General features: G+C 32.2%; 3 protein-coding genes across 3 annotated transcripts in view; 1 reads left to right on the plus strand and 2 right to left on the minus strand.

Moving 5' to 3' along the window:
* Window positions 1-19,193, minus strand: part of Balat (Beta-alanine transporter) — a gene marked incomplete at its 5' end in the record, with an annotated part of 205,896 nt that overhangs the window by 158,915 nt on the left and 27,788 nt on the right.
* On the plus strand, window positions 8,601-9,307 carry LOC106683644 (nuclear cap-binding protein subunit 2). Its single transcript, XM_014425247.2, has one exon. The coding sequence runs from the start codon at window positions 8,722-8,724 to the stop codon at window positions 9,244-9,246; it is 525 nt and encodes a 174-aa protein (XP_014280733.1). The 5' UTR covers window positions 8,601-8,721; the 3' UTR covers window positions 9,247-9,307.
* On the minus strand, window positions 13,121-17,686 carry LOC136796422 (uncharacterized; the record flags this gene model as incomplete). Its single annotated transcript, XM_067050127.1, has 3 exons — window positions 13,121-13,209; window positions 16,924-17,092; window positions 17,246-17,686. Coding segments are annotated over 3 exons (699 nt in total), but the record flags the coding sequence as incomplete, so codon positions are not given.

Raw genomic sequence — 19,193 nt, forward strand, 5'->3', positions numbered from 1 at the left:
TATATATATAATAATTTTATGTGTTAGAATTATTTCCATTAAATGCTTTTCCTAGTGTTCCTTTTGAGATACGTTTAAAGTTTTTTTTCTAATCGGTTCGTTAATAAATTATATATTAATCAATTAAAATACATTGTATCCAATTAAGACTCAACACTCGTTATTAATACTTTAATGTCCAACGTTTTGGCCAACCTAGCCACCCTCAAGGACAATCATAAGTTAACAGCCTCAAATCCAATTATTCAAAATCTGATCTAGTCTTTAGATTAATTGTAATTAAAAGTACTTATATTGAAATGAAATAAGTGACATGCATATTTTTATATGATTAATTTTATTAGATCTGGCAGAATAGCCTACAAACATTTTTAATACTTGGATGTGAATTCATAGTTGAAAATTATCCTTGAAGATAGTCAAGTTGGCCAAAACGTTGGAAATTTAAATTATTGATAAAGATTATTAAGACATGGTTTGATACAATTTATTTACTATAATAAACCAATAAAATATTTTCTCTATCATGATCTATAATTTAAAATTGTTTATATTGCCGTATATTATGCCCTAGTCGATCCAACTTTAAAAACAAATATATTTTTCTATTAATATCACAAACTTTTTTTTGGTACAGCTTATGGTGGCATGTACCTATAGTAGTTCAATAAGTACTTTTAGTGGGAGTAGGTAGCTCAGTGGTCAGGCACTGTGCTACTAACTCCAAGGACCCGATTTAGAATCCGGCTGTAGCAGATTATTATTTTCTGTTTAACTGTAGCCATGAGTCAACCCTGTGGGTTCGGGAGTCCCCCTGAGTCCAGTAATGAATACCCGACCCTTCATGGGTTGAAGTGGTATAGAATTAATCTACCTAATTTAATTATTAACCTTTTTTAAAATTATTTAAGGTACTATTGTTTCTGAAGTACAGTCTAAATTCAAAGTTTTCACTATTTTCAAAAAGAAAATAAGAAACTTTTTTGGGACATATAGCGAATTCCATGACTTATAAAATTTGATTGTGGTCGCGTTAAGATAGCAGACATTCTTATATTCAATCAGTGGGAAGAAGTATGTTCACCCAACACGATAAAAACTTTCTTCACATGAAACACTTTTTCTTAATCTCGGCTTCTGGCCATCCAGGTAAACGTGTGTAAATTAATACAAACTTCAAGATGGTTAGCTTAAAAATAAAAATTTCGTCGAAACCTAAGGTAAATTGAGGCAGCGTTCAAAAATCTTTTTAGGATTATTAAACAGTAAAAATATATTCTACTCAAAAAAAAAAACATAACACCCTCTAATTTTGATAGGCAGTATTTAAACTTTTAAAGAGGTTTCATTATAAATTATATGGTTTAAATAGTCAATATTTCCTACATATTATTCAAAAAAGTAATTGGAAAAATGAAGTAGCTCCATACTAAAGAAGTTTTGAGTTAAAAGTGTAGTACTTTTTCGTTAAAAATTATAAAAAAATAAATGTTGTTGTTGATTGTTGCTTAAAGGCGTAAAACCCTCTGGTCATCAACGCCTATGGCATGATTAAATTTAAAAAAAAATCAATAATTAAAAACAAAATCAAAGAGGAGTTATAATTTATAAAGAAGGCGATTTGCTTTTAAAAATTCAAATACTAATGTGTTTTAGCTTCCTCATCTGTGAGAGCTTCTCATAAATTTGGGGTCAGTCCTATCCTGTAAATTATTAGCATATAGTGAGTACATTCTTCAAAAATATGTCTAATCGTAGGAATGGACTGACAATAATTGCACGTTGAAGGTGGCAGTTTTCTGATCAGGTGAGAGTGCGTGAGGAGAGTATGTCCTATTCTCAAGTTGCTCTAACCCGCTTGAGAAAAAATAAATTTTTTTGTTTTGTATTAGAAAATTGTATCTTCAATCCATGGAAATCCGATCTTATTAAATATTACATAAATATTCGCAAAGACAGTGTGATTTTGGTAATTCGAACTAATTGCTGCAGCGAATTGTTCAGATTATTAAAAAGTTTGGATTGCAGAATGTATCAAGAAAAATAATGTAAAAAAATTCAACTAAACAAATATATCTAATTATTTTATTTATTTATTTGTTTACATATTTCATTGGAAATTTGACAGTTGAAGTTTTAAAAAATTTATATTTTCTAAAAAAATGTTTTCTTCATCCCTAGTAAAGCAAAGTGATGGTTTAATTTGTTAAAACTGTAAGATTTTTTATTTATTAATAAAAACAGTAGAAATAAAAAAAAAACTCTTTATGTTGATTTATTTAAAATATGATTAAGAAAAAAAATAGTTGACCAACAAAATGTTCGTTTTTCATATTTCTTCTACTAGAAGAATCAAATGATTTATACAATAGATATTATGTATTTTTAATTCTAACAAAATATATAATTTTTTCAATAAATCAATTGGTATACATGTTATGTAACAGTCCAACGTTTCGGCCAATTCGACCATCCTCAAGGACAATCTTAAATATAAATTTACACCTCACTTCCAATTATTTAAAAGCGTTTTGCAGGCTATTCTGCCCAGGTCATTAATTACAAGTCAAATTGCCTTCTTTTGTCACAATTTCATTAATTTTTAAAACTTTTAATTTTAGATTAGCTTCACACAATCAACTATTACAGGTTTATATGATATTTGATAGTGAGAAGTTGATGGCCGAATTTTCCGAAGCCTTGGGCTGTTGAATATGTAATAAAGAGTGTTGAGACTTAACATGCATACCAATTGATTTATTTAAACAATAAATACCAGTCTCAAAAAATTGAAATGATTATATATAAAATATGTTATGAAAATTTCCATTGGAATTAGTTTATCTCATATCGAAACTGTAAAAATTTCTACTTTTAATCTCGGTGATCATAATGACGTGTCTATAAGTTGGAAAGTTAAAAATTTCGTTTACACATGTGAACTTTTGTTTGAAAAAAAATTATTTCTTGTTGAATTATTACTGAGTGAAAATACAGTGTAATATCCACCAATAATGAAGCTCCTAAAAGAAGGAGATTTTGGCTGCTTTGACGAGGTCTACTGTGTAGATACGGATGGGTCCACAAGATATGCGGAGTTGCTTTCCCTAAGAAGGGGGAAGTCGGCAATCATTCTGGATCCCACCGTGAGATATGAAAATAACGACTTTGACCAGGCAAATAAGGTAGATAGGGAAAAGAAGGAAATCTACGATAAATGTATCCCTTTCCTCAAGGAGAAGTTCCGTGAGGGCTTCGGAGATGAGAGGCCTCTGGTTCGGAGCCCGTGGAACGATTCCCAGCACAACTAGGAGCTTCATGGAGGAGCTCGGGGTCGATGTCCAAGATGTGGCTAGGATGACAGAGAATATAATACTTGACTCCCTGGGAATCATCCACCACCACATGCATGGAAATTAATGAGTATGGGAGTTATCCAGAGGAGCGATGGCATGCATGCATCGCTTATCTTATTTGTTGTTTTACTTATTTATTACTTTATTATTTTTGATATTCTAATATTTGTTATATAGGGGAATTTGTTGATAAAAAGAAATAAGGGTTGTAAAATAGAAGGGAAAGAAAAAAAGGAATAAATTGAAAAGCTTGTATTTAGTTTGTAGACTGGTATTAATTGTAAAAGAATACTGTGGAAAAAAAAAGTTTTCTTTCTATTATATTATATCATATAAAAATATATAATTTATATTTGTCCGATCTCGGATTGATCAGTATGCTGTGTAATGTGGCAACCCGATGTATTTGGGCAGCATGGATGAATCAATTTCTTTCTCTTTACTCTACTTCACTTTGAATATTAAATAAAACATTTGAATTGTGTATGTTTTACAAATAAATATAAAATTAAAACTAATTATTTAAAAAATCCACGTTTTTGTGACCATATTTTTTTCCAAAATATAAAGGTACTTTTTAAATGAGATACTCTTGTTAGAGAAAATATATCTCTACTGAAACCTTTTTTTATCGCTTCCTGATTGGTCAACCAAGGCAGACAATAGGCCAATCTATAGCGACCGACAACAATGACAGACCAATGACAAAGAAGCCAGAAGGCAGGGGACCAATGAATCGCCCCATCTGCTAAGCCGTCAACTCAATTACCGCTCACCAAAGCTTAGAACAATGGCGACTCCAACTTCCCAACCTCCTCGCAATCTCTTCACAACTTATTACCCGCCCAAGTTCCCTCTCTCTTCCCCTTGATCCAGAATCCTATCTTAAAGTGCCTAATCAGACCAACTGATATATTCTTCACTTCCAAACTTCTTACAAAGTAACTTGAAGAGATTTTGTCTGTAGTAAATGATGAGGCTGATATCTGTTTCAGGAAATAAATTAAACATTTTAGTTTGACTGAACTAAATTTATAAAAATTGAAGAAGATGTAAAGGGATGCGATCAAAAGAAAACAAAAATAGTTAACAACTATTTTTTGGCCGACGTTTCGCCACACTTTGTAGAGCATCATAAGGGCTAAAAAGATACAAAAACAACTAAAAATATTTTGACAGAGTAAGATAAGAAGACACAGAAAGATAAATTAAGGTATGGTTAAGATTATGTAAATATAAATGAAAAGAAGATTATATGCAAATGATAAAAATAGTATAAATATAAAAAAAATAAACCATATATTAGATTAAAAATGAACAGGAGACGTAATAACAAGTAAAAATAGAAAATTGTTCTTTACTCATTTATAAATTTTATTTTAATTATGAGAGATAGTTGACCGTGGATGATAAATGAGGAGAATGAGTGGTTGGGGGTGCGGTCAATGAAACACCAATAAGTATGATTAACTTATTTTAATGTGCCGACGTTTCGGCTAGAGTTTCTAGCCTTCTTCAGGGCTAAAAACAAAACAAGATAACAACCACAGTAAGTATAGAAAAATAAAAAAATATAAAAAGAAAGTATAAACAGAATAATTTTACACATACAATGAATAGTTTTATAAAATAGAATTAATAAAATGAAGTGATGAGAGAAGCGGGAAATAAAATGTATAGATAGGTAATTGAAAAAGCGGGTACAATAACTTACTTGAGGAAATGAAATAAAAATAAAGTTATTAATGCAAAGAAGTATGAACATAGTAGTTATTATTAATTTAAAATTTAAATATGAATACAATATAACTACAGAAATTTCACATAAATTCATTGTTTTTAGCCCTAAAGAAGGCTAGAAACTCTAGCCGAAACGTTGGCACATTAAAATAAGTTAATCATACTCAAATTTTATTTTAATTCATTCTTTTGCGACCTTTATTTTATCTCAACTTACTTCTTTATTTTCCGTGTTTTGTGTGTTAAAATTTGTTTTCTCATAATTGCTTTTCTATTCTTATGTCTCCTGTTTATTTTTAACCATATAGTTTACATATTTTTTTTTATATTCTCATCATTGTGTATTTAATATTAATACTATTCTTATTTCTTGTTTTTGTTAATTTGTATTGTTTTTACTTATATTTACATAATTTTAACCTTACTTAACTATTTTTTTTTTTTTTGACCATCTTCTTCATAATTTTTACTTTCATTTAGTAACAAATTTTATTTCACTCACTACTTTCGCAAATGTATATTTCAATTTTTTTTTAACTATACTTTGAAAATATTTCGTCCGAGTAAGCATAGGTAAGTTAAGAAACAATGTAAAATAATTCAGTTTTGATCTTATTTTATTCTATTCACAACTCTTTTGGATATGGGCGCGCAAATATAGTTTCTTTAACACACCTAGATTTCAGAAAAGTCATGTAAGAATAAATAGAGCCGTATTTCGAATTACATTTTTCGACAGAAACACACCTTTTGAGGTCAACATGTCTTTCAAAATGGTTTACGAGTATATCTCTTTGTTAGTGAGCAGCCTAGCTCAATCACAAGTCGTACGAAACTGAAGTTACATAATAAGGGGTTTTTATTTATTTTTTTTTTCATCATCATATATTTTTATTTATAACTATTAAAGTATTAAAAAAAAAATAAAAAGATAAAAATAATAATTCTTAAGAAGAAAGAAAAATAAGAGGTAATAAAAAAAGCAATGAATGAATTCAATAAAATAAAATTGACTTTTAATGGCAGTAAACTATATATTTATTTGTTTTTTTGTGCAATAGTTTGATTTTTTAAACGAAATTACAGTTTTTTTCAGTCTTTCCATTAAGATTACCAATTCAAGCAGGACCATTCAGACAATTCCTTTAGAACTTGGATTCCGTTCAGAACAAACTGAAAGACCCATTGACCAACAGTAAATAAAATAGAAATATCTGTTCAGATAGCGACGAGGATTAATTTCAATTCAAAGTTGAGCCTGATTTTAAATTTCTTGTTTTTAATGACTAATAATAATGAATGTATATGATCGATTTTCCAATTTAATGACTGCCAATTTTTTAAAGGTTTTGCACCACAGTTTGAAGGACAGTGTTAACTAATGGCTCAACGTTCAAAATTAAACTCCACAAACTATGCCACATATTCACTTCCGAACTCAATACAACAGCAGCAACATTTCACTTCTGTTTGTCTTTGAAACAATAATACAACAGTATAACAATAATTACATACTAATTAAGTGTATCCAAAGCATCCAAAACTTTTCTGTATCCATTTTCTTAAATACCCTACGAAATCTTGTAATTCCAGTCACATTTATATGGGTTCCAAGTCTAGTAGGAATTGCAGGGAATGAACTGGCCGATCGAGCTGTTAGAGAAGAGCTTGCGCTTCTGGTGAAGCAATCTTAACTCCATGTCTAACAAGATGGTAAAACAATAAAATTAGTATTTCATTCTTTAAAATCAAAAGGTGTACTGACATAAATATAATATCGAAAAAACAAAAAATAAATAAATAAAATAAAACAAATCTAAGCAAAATTAAATGAGGAATAAACGGCGTTAATGGCCATTGATAATTTAAGGCACCAAACAAACAGGACTGTGTTAAATAAATATATCAAATCACCTGGTTTCAAAAAACGACAGAATAATTAGTAACGTAGTAAATAGTATGTGCATCTAAGCTGAGTTTGCATGCAGGAGAGGGAACTTGCTTGCTTTTTTTTTTTTTTTTTTTTTTTTTTTTTTTCCCGAACCCTCTAAAATAGAAATAAAAAGTGAATTAGTAAGTGCATTACTGTGAAAAAAGAAAAGTAATTCGTGTTGTGTCTTACCTTTTACTACCTTTGGTATTTTAAGGTTACCTGTTATATTTAATTTTACATATGAGTTTTCCATTTAAGGAGCTATTTTGAGTCCGGAGGTGAGGGGCCTCCTCGTGTTGTATCGCATATAAGATAAAAATAAAAATAAAAATAATATAGACGATAGATAATAGTGAAATAATAAGAGAAACAGTCAGAAATCGAAAAGAAGTGGAGGGGGTCGGGGTGCATCAGAAGATGGAGCTATGAGGTGATGTTAATAGCGTTTTTGGAACCTTTCCTGCCCTGCCACCTCACAGGAAGGGGGGATGGGAACTTGCGCACCTCCTACCCTAGCCCCTTCTCCCCCCCACTCCATAATAAACCCCTCCTATCCGGAAAAAACCAAGAGGTAGTCCGTCACATGGTAACGACCAACCAGTTCTATTTTTGGACTCCTAGGTTACGAATACGGTAGGTTACTCGTTTCTTTAGGTTATCCTTTATAACCCAAATCCCCTACAACTCAGATTGTTTCTTATCGATTCTTGTCTTATTTTGTAGGCAAATGTATTGATAACTTTGTTCAGACTTACTATTAAAGAACATATCATCTTCCAAAAAGTCATTTTTGAGATTTCATAATCATTTTGTTCAGAAAAAAACTACACATTTTCAAGTTTAAATTTGTAGTGAAACAGTTAGTGCAAGAATCTTATTAACTTTAGTGTTTGTTTATTTGTTCCTAAAATGGGATGAACTAATGTATTGGACCACTTTCAGTCCGGTTTTCATGAATTTAAATACATTCATAATTATGTTTTTGATTTGAGAGTGGGTAGTTTAGTAGTAATTAGTAAGTAATGAAGAATAGTTTTGAAAAAAAACTGATACGAGAAATTTGTAATTGAACAGTTGCAGAAGTAAGTAGAGGAGAGAAAAGGAAAAGTGGTTCAGTCAGCTTGGAACCAACCAAGTGGAGAGAAGAGCGGGATGTTGCCACACCACTCCCTTTACCTAGAGGAAACTATTTGAGTGTTACTTTCACTTAATATATATGGAATTTATTTAACTATTATTGTGGTATGACCGAGAATAAAGAGAATCACACCAACAAACATATGAACAAAACACTTGCAAACTCTCTTCCACATTCTCAGTACCCCTTCACGTTAAATATTTTATTATAAGATCGCAAACTTTTTCATAAGTATATCGGTTATTTATCAGTATTAGGCCTAGATGATCAATCTGAAAATACTTCATTGTTTTTACTGTCATTATGATTGATCGTGCAGGATTCTATGCAGTGTTACATTACTATATTCATAAAATATGCAATACTATGTTTTAGTGTTTACTTTGTATGTATTTCGCAATGAAATAAATAAAATTATAATATATATAGAGTGTATACTTTAATGGTAAATTATTTGTCTGGAGTTAATAAATACACTAGTACTAACCTAAAATTACTCTATTAGAGGTTTATCAAACATATGTTTCTTGATATTTGTGTTGTTTCACTTCGCCATGATGTGCGAGCTTAATGTTCTCACTACTGTTAGCCCTTCTATTGTCACTCCTTCGGTCGAATTGAGCACCTATCGTGACCGGAGGTTTAGTGGTACCAAGACCGAACAAGAGGAAACGCTACTCCATTCCTCAACGCTCTACGTCGGCAACTTGTCTTTCTACACGACCGAGGAGCAGATATTTGAACTGTTCTCGAAGTGTGGCGACGTGAAGAAGATCGTCATGGGCCTCCACAAGTTCAAGAAGATACCCTGCGGCTTCTGCTTCGTCGAGTACTACGAGCGTTCGAGTGCCGAGTCAGCTATGCGCTACGTCAACGGCACGCGATTGGATGACCGGATCGTACGCACCGACTGGGACGCCGGGTTCGTGGAAGGTCGGCAGTTCGGCCGTGGTCGAAGCGGAGGACAGGTGAGGGACGAGTTCAGGAGGGACTACGACGCGGGTCGAGGGGGCTACGGCAAAATGGTACAAGAAGTCAGCACCAAGGCGGATGCGGCCACTATATTTGCTGGTCAGTGAATCTGTTTTTCGGACTGTTTGATATTACTATTGAAAAAATAATATATCCAGTTTGAAGTCACATGTTTTAGTTATTTAAATTTTCACACTGTTGTATTAATGTAATGTGCTTTTTAGATTATTAAAATTAATTTCGATAAGTATTTACTTTCACCTCTTGTAGTGATTTGTGTCGATTATCGGTGGTAACAGTGTAGTTATTTTTGTCGATTATCGGTGGTAACAGTGTAGTTATTTTCGTCGATTATCGGTGGTAACAGTGTAGTGATTTTGTATCGATTTTCGATGGTAACAGTCGAGAGGTTTTTCTAAGATACGATATAGCCAGTGTGTGATTTGATTGTTATTGTTAGATTAAGAGATTATGAAGTATTACAATTATGTCAATAATTATTATATAAGAAGTGTTTTTTCTAAGGCAATACTTTGTATTTAATTACACATCAAAGATTTACAACAAGTGGCGACGAGGATGGAATAATTGTTGTAAATCTTTGATGTGTAATTAAATACAAAGTATTGCCTTAGAAAAAACACTTCTTATATAATAATTATTGACATAATTGTAACACTTCATAATCTCTTAATCTAACAATAACTATCAAAACAAAACACACACTGACTATATCGTATCTTAGAAAAACCTCTCGACTGTTACCACCGATAATCGACACAAAATCACTACACCCCTCCAAAAAAAAAAGACGGAAACAATTACAATTAGCAAACTGTGCATCGATAAGTATATAGGTAGTATATAATATTAATTGTCTTTTAACAGGGAAAAATTCGTTCACTTCAAGCTAACTTCTTTCCCGCTTTAGTTAAAGTTTAGGTTATAATTCACGACATTTTAGGCAGCATTTTTCACCACGTTAACATCTTCTAACCCATAAATATCGATATTTAATACATTCGATACTTCCATGCTTACTACCGATAGATATTACACACGAATCCTTGTACTTATTTCGACAGTAAAACATTACTGTCTGACAATCTTCAGTATATTTAATATAAGAATACATATTACAAAATAAAAATATTACAAATAAGATATTTTAAGGATAAATTTATAGTATCATTGAAATCTATAAATGAAACATTTATTTTATATTTAATTAATAGCTAATATACATTATAATGCTTTAAATTATTTTTCATAAAGAGTTTATATACACATTACCTATATAGTGCATAAAAATATAGGACTTCGATACAATTGTTTGAGGGGAGATATCAAATTTGTTTATCGACAAATTACATCTAATCGCTTTATTAAAAATACAATTAATTTTATAATTCTGACATTTAAACCTCGATCTACTCTCAGGATATAAATCAGAAGATTCTTCTGAATTGATTGGGTTGACTTGATTAGAATGTTTCCTTTAATCTCCATTAAATTGTTTTTAAATAAGAACTTTTTTTAACTACGTATTTTATTACGTTATTACGACCATTCCCCTCTTAAGTATCCTCCTAGAAAGAATAATTCCTAGTTGAGTGGGTGCAAATTCATTTTAAAAAGGTTTGTAAAAAGTTCATTGTAAAAAGAAGTAATTGTTCTCGCCTTTTTTTTGGCGGAGTGGAAGTAAATAATTACCTTAATTTTGTTAATATTCGGATATTCACTGCTCTAAATCACGTAATCGCAAATCAATTTAAATTTGAAAATAGTTCCAAATAAATCGATATATTAGTAGTATAATCATTTATCGTCACACCCACCATTTCAAATTTCTAATGATTGGATTTTAAAATTATATTGGGTATCCATCAGTATTACTGCTGTCCGATCAATCTGAATTTCATCTTCGGTTTGTGTCAGTGGGACTGACCGTTTACTTTGTGCGTTGTTCGCATCACCGCTACCAGATATTGTTAGTACGAACATCACTGTATCTGTTGCATCGAGATATAATCTTTGTGTAAAAATATATTGTTATTTATGGAGACAAATATTTTCCCCATTCTAATAATCCACAGGGGTTAGCTACATGTTCCTTACTTTCTTAATTGGACCCTACAACTAATCTTATAATTTCACAAGACAATATTGCACAGGTATACATATATAATTTCCCTGTTCTATGTATGCATATATTAAATGATTAAACAGTACAGATACATATATTATTATTATATTTCTTAATGTATCAATTAAATATATTGTGATTAGGTTTTTGTTTAATATTTTAACAAAAAGTATGTATGTTAGTATGAGAAGAAGTTGGTTGATTCATGTAGATTTTACTTATTTGTGTTCTTCACTGACCGCTCCCCCAACCATTTTCTCTTCATTGTATAAATACACGGTCAACTATTAACTCATCATTATGTATCTTACTTGCTTTAAAGGCAGTAACATTGTTGTTAATATCTTTTTATTTAAGAGTATTACAATAAAATAATTGATTGAAGAAATATTTAAATACCATGACGAACTGTTAAACGAGGAAAAGAATTTCTAATCTTTCATGAGTGAATTAAGTGGTAGAAGAAGCTCAGCAACGCTGCAATTTTCAAGTTCCGCTTTATTTCGCTAAGTCAACTGTAAATCCCCAAATCATTAATCGATTACAGTTTGAAAATTGTTCTAGATAAATCGATAGGTTGCTAAGATAGTGTAGCCTAACCTTTCCTATCAGTTTGGAATAATGATCTTGTTTCTTTTTTTAATAAAAGTTAATAGAAAATCGTTTCTTTTTTACATTTCTTTTTTAAGGGGGTCAGGCAGGTTTTTCCTTTCTAATAAGGGAAATAGCTAAACTATCTCAGGATCTATGAGACGTACATATGACTATCAGGACTCAAATTAAAACTATTTTAATGTGTTATAAATTAGTTTATGACGTATAACCGCAAATTTTGATTTATCGTTAGTTATACGTTTATCGTTACCCACGCTCAGCGGAGAAGGGGGTGAGTTAAAGTCAAATAAAAAAAAAATATATAATCGCAAAAGGAAAAAACAAAACAAAACAATAAAGAATAAATTACTCCTTAGGCGCTACGTTATTTTTCTTGGAAATAACGAAAACCCCGAAGCATTATGCCCACAATATAACTAAAATATACCACTATATAAACAATTGTTGAATTATGACAGCTGGCGAATACCTTTACAAGTAGATAACAGAAGACTTAGGGGAGTTACCTATTCCGTGAACAACAAAAAAATATAAGTAAATTAACAAGTTGGAAGCAGAGAAAGAACACCAGAACTATATGTACAAAAGTTTAATAATAAGAAAAAAAATATATATACAGAGAATGAAAAAGGAAAAAAAAAAATTCTTATCAATTAATAAAACAATTAAAGCTTATAGGTTGACTTAACCTTAACCTTAATAACTATATTTACATTATTATCCAAAAGAGTATCAAAGTGAATATAAAATAAAAACAAAATAAAATTTAGTTCAAACCCCACGTAGTCCTCCACTTCTATTGATAATCATCGTCTATTGCAGTAAAACACCATAATCTTGAAAAACAAAACATATATGACAACATTTCTCACATGGCGATATTCCGGTTCAAACCATAAAGACAGTGGGCCTTTAAACTATTAACACTTCACATTGAACAATCGTAACGTGTTCCAAAATGAAACTGCCACCTTCACAAAACCAAAACTAACATGTCTGAACATACGAGTTCCCAGAATCAAACTGTCGCCTTCACCAAAAACAAAACCCACTCGTCTCAAACATATCGCTCGTGTTTTGTTTTCACCATGACAACCGTAACACCTCTTGTCTACACAGATCTAGCCAGTGTTTTTATTTCACCATGGCAACCGTAACACCCCTTGTCTACAAAGATATCGCCAGTGTTTTTATTTCACCATGGCAATCGTAACACACGTTTATCTTTGTAGGAGGAGGAGTGAGTAAACTTTGTCCGAACAACTAGAAATCAGTTTATCTTTAGCAAATATAATGAAAACTACTACTCCTACAAAGATTAACGTCATAAATTAACTAATAACACATGAAAATAACTTTAATTTGAGTGGTAATAGATATCTGTACATATCATAGATCCTTCGATATAGATTCCCCAAAATAAATTGACTGACTATTGATTTTTTTTTTTATGAAATGTTGCTTTTTAAAAAGCTATATCTCGGCAACTATTGTGCGTAAACAGCTCTGTTACGGCTCATATTTTAGTGAGTTTACTCCACTTTAAATGATGTTATATTGTGTTTTCTAACGTTGTAGGTAGTTTTAGCGATAGGGATCTTCAATTAAAAATTATTTTTTTATAATTTTGATATAGTCACCATTTTTTATTTCTCCTAACTGTAATTAGCAGACTCATCTATATTGATTAGTAATAATACCTAGTTTTCATTAAAGTAATCCCAAAGTGGGGTAAAATAACTGCCTCTTTTTTGCTTTTGGGCTCTTGTACCATCAGCTGAAAGTAACTATAAGTAAGTTACACCGACGATAAGTTATCTGTACAATATTTTCTTATAAGAAGCCGAGAGATAAGGATTGTATAAATATGTCAGGCAATAAAAGAGGCTCCATAGGGCAAACAGCTGGGCATGACCTCTCTTCCTGTTCTCGGCTTACGCATTGTCTGTAGGGTTCCTCCTTGAGTTACCCAAATAGATCCTACTTTTCAACTTTTTTTTTTCAACAATGGAAGTTTACGGAACTATATACAACTACAAAGTAGTCTTTTAGCTTCAGCCATCATGATGAAATAATGTTTAGTAGAAATTATTATAAAAATAATAATAATAATAATATAATAAAAAAACTTATCCCTGAAAGCCTAATAGAACCATATTCTGTCAATTTAGAACCTGACAAACATAACTGATCGTTAACATATTTCCAAATAGTTAATTTAATTAAAAAGTATCAATGATTAATTTTTTTTTCTCTCCTAGTTTATGTTCTCTAATAATTTTTAAATCTTTTGTTGTTACCATTTTATACGCTTGTTTTTAAACATTTTAAAATTCTTATTTTTACCTTTCGATGTAACTTGTGACGTATTCTTCATCCCCGGTAGATTCGTCATCTCTTTTAACGTACTTCTTAAAAAAGAATCTTGCCACCCGCTTTCTTAAGTTTTGTTCTCTTTTTCTTATCTTTCCGTTATCCTCTTCTCTTTCTCTATTATTTTCTTATTCTTCCTTACCCACCTTATTACTTTTGTCCACCATATGTATTATTATTTTCATATTTTCTAGTTACTTCTTTGTCTTATTTAACTTTATATTTTGTTTCTTTATTCTTTTTTATGAGAACAAATGCTGAACTGGCAATAAGTTTTTAATTATTTGTGTTATTCTCTGACAGCACCCCCAACCATCTTCACCTCATATAATAAAAAATCTTCCCAAGAAACCTTAAGAGGACTCTACACAGTCGGTCATACTGACAGTAAAACCAAAGATGGACTTTCAGATTGATCCTGTGATAATACATGTGAATTAAGAGAAAATTGAAAATCCAATTATTCAAAATTTGAAGTGTAGGGGAGGTTGCAAGACTTTCGTTCATGTCCTGCGTCTCACTTTATTCTAAGTAAGCAATTACACTTATAAAAACATATATATTGATAAGTGCAATTGCCTACTGATTAACTTGGCTATCCAAGACATAAAAAGTAAAAACATAAATAATAAATTTCTTTTTAAGGTACTGCACTGCTTTTTGTTTTACATATTTTACATCATAGTCCATCGTGGTTCCTTCACCTTTTTTTTCCCCGCAAATAACTCAATTTGGAAAAAAAAAAATGGACATCCCCAGATTTCCCTTATGAACTTCATTTAGTTTAAGGGGGCGGGGTCCTCAAGCTTTTTATGCTTATATTTATAGCTTGTCTCTTAGCTAGCCGGGCACCATTCTAAGTTTTTGTTGAATAATATAAGTTTAATTAAAAATATTAATAACTAATAAACAGACCCTAAGTAACAGTATCTTCACTGCCATGGAAAGTACTGGCGTGTTTATCACGCTAGATCTGATTTATTGCACTGTCACGAAAGTAAATGCTATCATAATAGAAGCTATCATGGCATACTTATGGCGGGTCGGAGCGTAGTGGGTTCAATTCCCACCTAGAAAAGTCAATATTCATTCTCCCACGGTCCCAAAAAATAAATCTTGACAGTTGTTACAATTGCGATATTGAGATAAAAACACTGGCGATATCTGCGTAGACAAAGAGGACTATGGAGAAAAACAAAAACACGAGCGAGATGTTTAGACGAGTGGGTTTGTTTTTGTGAAGGTGACAGTTTGATTCTGGGAACTCGTATGTTCAGACGAGTGAGTTTTGGCTTAGTGAAGTGTTAATAGTTTAAAGGCCGTCTGTCTTTATGGTTTGAACCGGAATATCACCATGTGAGAAAGGTCATATATGATTTGTTTTTCAAGATTATGGTGTTTTACTGGAATAGACGACCATTAACAATAGAAGTGGAGGACTACGTGGGGTTTGAACTAAATTTTATTTTGTTTTTATTTTATATTCACTTTTATACTCTTTTGGATAATAATGTAAATATATTTATTAAGGTTAAGGAAGTTTCACTGCTGCTGCATGACATACAGTGTGGATGAGGGGTATCTACAGGGTACTCCTTATACTAACCATGGTGGAATGTCAACTTTTTATTGCGTGGTACCGGCACAGCAATAAAAGTTGACCTCTAAGGCCTAATATCACTACTGAAAGAAAGAAGAAGCCATGTCGTTTAAGAAAATGTAATTCAATCAGAAACCAAAATGTTTCATACAACTTTATGTGTAACAGATGTGAACAGGTAAAATATTCCTACAAAACCCCTACTTGTGGACCACACCTATTTCATACTCTTCCTCTTCTGATAAGGGTTAAATAATTCAAAGAAGAAGTTCTGAGGTCGAGAGTGCAATCCCGAAACCTTAACTTTGAAAATAATAAAGAGAACATAAATGGAAGTTTTCCCTTGTTCAACATTTAATTAAAAAGAGAATGTCTTTCTGAATATTCCACAAGTGTATTTCTCTTCTTCAAATCTTCTAAGCTTTTATAAAATTTTCCTAATCATTCTGTTGTAAAAAAACTATTAAACTGTCTTGGTAATTTTTAACTTTCTAATCTATCTAGAAGAAATTTCTTACAGAAACTGGTTGCTTTAGATGGAAGATTGTTGTTGTTGTCTGGGGCTTTAGGGCGTAAAACCCTGAGGTCATCAACGCCCATGTTTCGTGCTTTATATTATATTTCTATAATTCTATTTCACTTTAAATAATTTCGAGAAAAAAAAATTAAATAATTACTTCTGTTGGTATTTTTTATTACGTATAACAGATTTTCTGGTTTAAATCTTATTCAAAAGGCCATTCCTTTTTAAGAAAACTAAGACGATTTCCACGTTCTTCTAGTCACCATTCAGAGCATCCGATACACTCGGTCCTACTCCCAATCTACTCAAGTTCGCAGAATAAAAATGACATTTTTCAAATATGTGACTGATCAATAATACACTGTTGCAGTATTGACATTTTGGCGGTGGCTGCTTACTTATCAGATATCTACGAATTAAACTCGTATGACCTATTCTCGATCCGGCAATAGCTACCTCCTCCCTGCGATTGGAACGGTATGATGTGGTCCATGGTTTAGTGTTTTTTTTGATAGTTTTTAATTTGCTTGGCGGGCATTCATCCCATATGGCTTGCCAACTAGATAATATCTCATTTATCTTTTGAAGACTTATTTCTTGGAGTGTCAGAATGGCCGTGCCCTGACCTGGAAGAGCAAGTGCTTGTTTAGCTGCAATGTCCGCCAGTTCATTTCCAGTGATCCCCACGTGACCCGGCACCCATATTAAGAAAACAGTTTTTCCCAAGTTTTCGAGCATGTTCCTATAATTGTGAATTTTTATGATCGCCGGGTGTTTCGGGTAAACGATCTTCATGGCTTTTAGTGAACTTAAAGAGTCGGTAATGATAACTATGTTAGTATTCGTTACTGTCATGGAGAAGTGGAGTGCTGAGCCAATTGCATGTAATTCGGCTGTATATACACTGCGAAATTTATGCAGTTTTATTTTATGGGTTGAGTTGTTTGTGATGAAAGAGGATGCTGTAGATTCGTCAGATTTTGATCCATCAGTATATATAAAAAAAGGATCAGGAATATTTTGACAAAGACGTGAGAACCTAGTTCTATATTCAGTAGGTGACGTACTACCTTTGGGAAATCGGGATAATTGGAGCATTGTATTTGGTAGCCTGTGTATCCATGGAGGATTGATGACTTCCGGGATGTACAGAGGTATTTCTTTAAAGAACTCAATAGCAGTATGTGTTCTTTCTGCCAACGGGAGTGTTGAATTTATTTTATTTCTAAAAAAATTTGAATATTTAGGTTTGAAGATGTATTTATGCGTAGGGTGCTCGTTTTGAGGATATTATTTCGAAATATAGTTTATCGCCAGTTTTTTCCTTCTGAATAAAAGAGGAGGTAGTCCAGCTTCGGAACACAGACTAAGAATGGGGCTAGTTCGAAAAGCGCCGGTTGCGATACGTATCCCTGTATGATGAACCGCATCTAGTCTGGCCAGGATTCGGTGTCTGGCAGAGCCGTAAATAAAACATGCATAGTCCATCTTTGAGCATATCAGAGTCTGGTATAGTTTGATAAATGTATGTCTGCCTGAGCCCCAAGAGATGCCATCAAGAAACCGTAATATATTTAATTTTTTTATTGCATTGGATTTTAATGTTGAGATGTGCGTTTCCCAATTTAGTTTACGGTCAAATATCATCCCCAGGAATCTGTGGTTATTTGTGTAGGGTATCAAAGAACCGCCTAAATATAGTTCAGGAGATGATAGGGTTATTCTTTTTCGGGTGAAATGGAGGCATTTAGTTTTCTCAGGTGAGAACTCGAGACCGATTGAGAGTGACCAGTTATTAATTATATTGATTGCTTCCTGTAATTTATTTATTATGGTAATTGTATTCGCCGATCGACAAATAATGGCTAGATCGTCCGCGAATAGTAGCGGTTTAACCCCCCTTGGCAAGTTAAGTCCCAAATCGTTAATTGCCAGGCAGAACAGTGTTGGGCTGAGAACACAGCCCTGTGGGACTCCGCTATTCTGTTCGTGGTCAATGGAAAATTCGCATCCTATTTGTACTTTGAAATGCCGATGTGAAAGAAATTGTTTTAAGTATTGGTACATTTGCCCTTTGATTCCGACAGCTGATAATTTTCTAAGGATTATATCATGTCTTATATTATCAAATGCTTTTTTAAGATCAAAAAATAGCGCAATTGAATGTTGAGAATTGATAAATGAATATTGGGTTTCAGCCTCCAGTGTAACCAGATGGTCCAGTGTGGATCGACCTTTACGGAAACCGGATTGGAAAGATTGTAAAAGATTATTGCTCTCTATTATCCACATTAATCTTTTATTGACCATACGTTCCATTATTTTACTGACACAGCTTGTGAGGAATATGGGTCGGTAGCTGGTTGCCATCCGCTTGTCCTTTCCATTTTTTTAAATTGGGATTATTATTGATTCCCGCCAGGTACTTGGGAATTTCGCAGTGAACCAGACATGATTTTAATAGTCAAGCAGCCATTTTAACATGTTATTTGGGAGTTTTTTTATCATGTCATAGTGGATTTGATCAGGTCCTGGTGTAGTTCCTTTGACAGTATTTAGGATATCTTTTAATTCCCATAGGGAAAAAGGGAGGATATAATGTACGGCCGCTTCATTATCTGTCCGATCGGAACCTATTGATTCGTTAACGATGTTATTTTTAGTGGAATTAAAAATTTCGGAGAAATAGTTGGCAAATGTATATGATATAATGGATTGGTTATCTGTCATCTTTCCGTTAATAGATATGGTGTAACAGGGAAGGGAGGGATTTCTTGTAAATTTGCGGACTTTATTC

The sequence above is a fragment of the Halyomorpha halys genome, unplaced genomic scaffold (genome assembly GCF_000696795.3).
Source record: "Halyomorpha halys isolate HHAL.00 unplaced genomic scaffold, Hhal_1.1 Scaffold501.1, whole genome shotgun sequence".
NCBI lineage: Eukaryota > Metazoa > Arthropoda > Insecta > Hemiptera > Pentatomidae > Halyomorpha > Halyomorpha halys.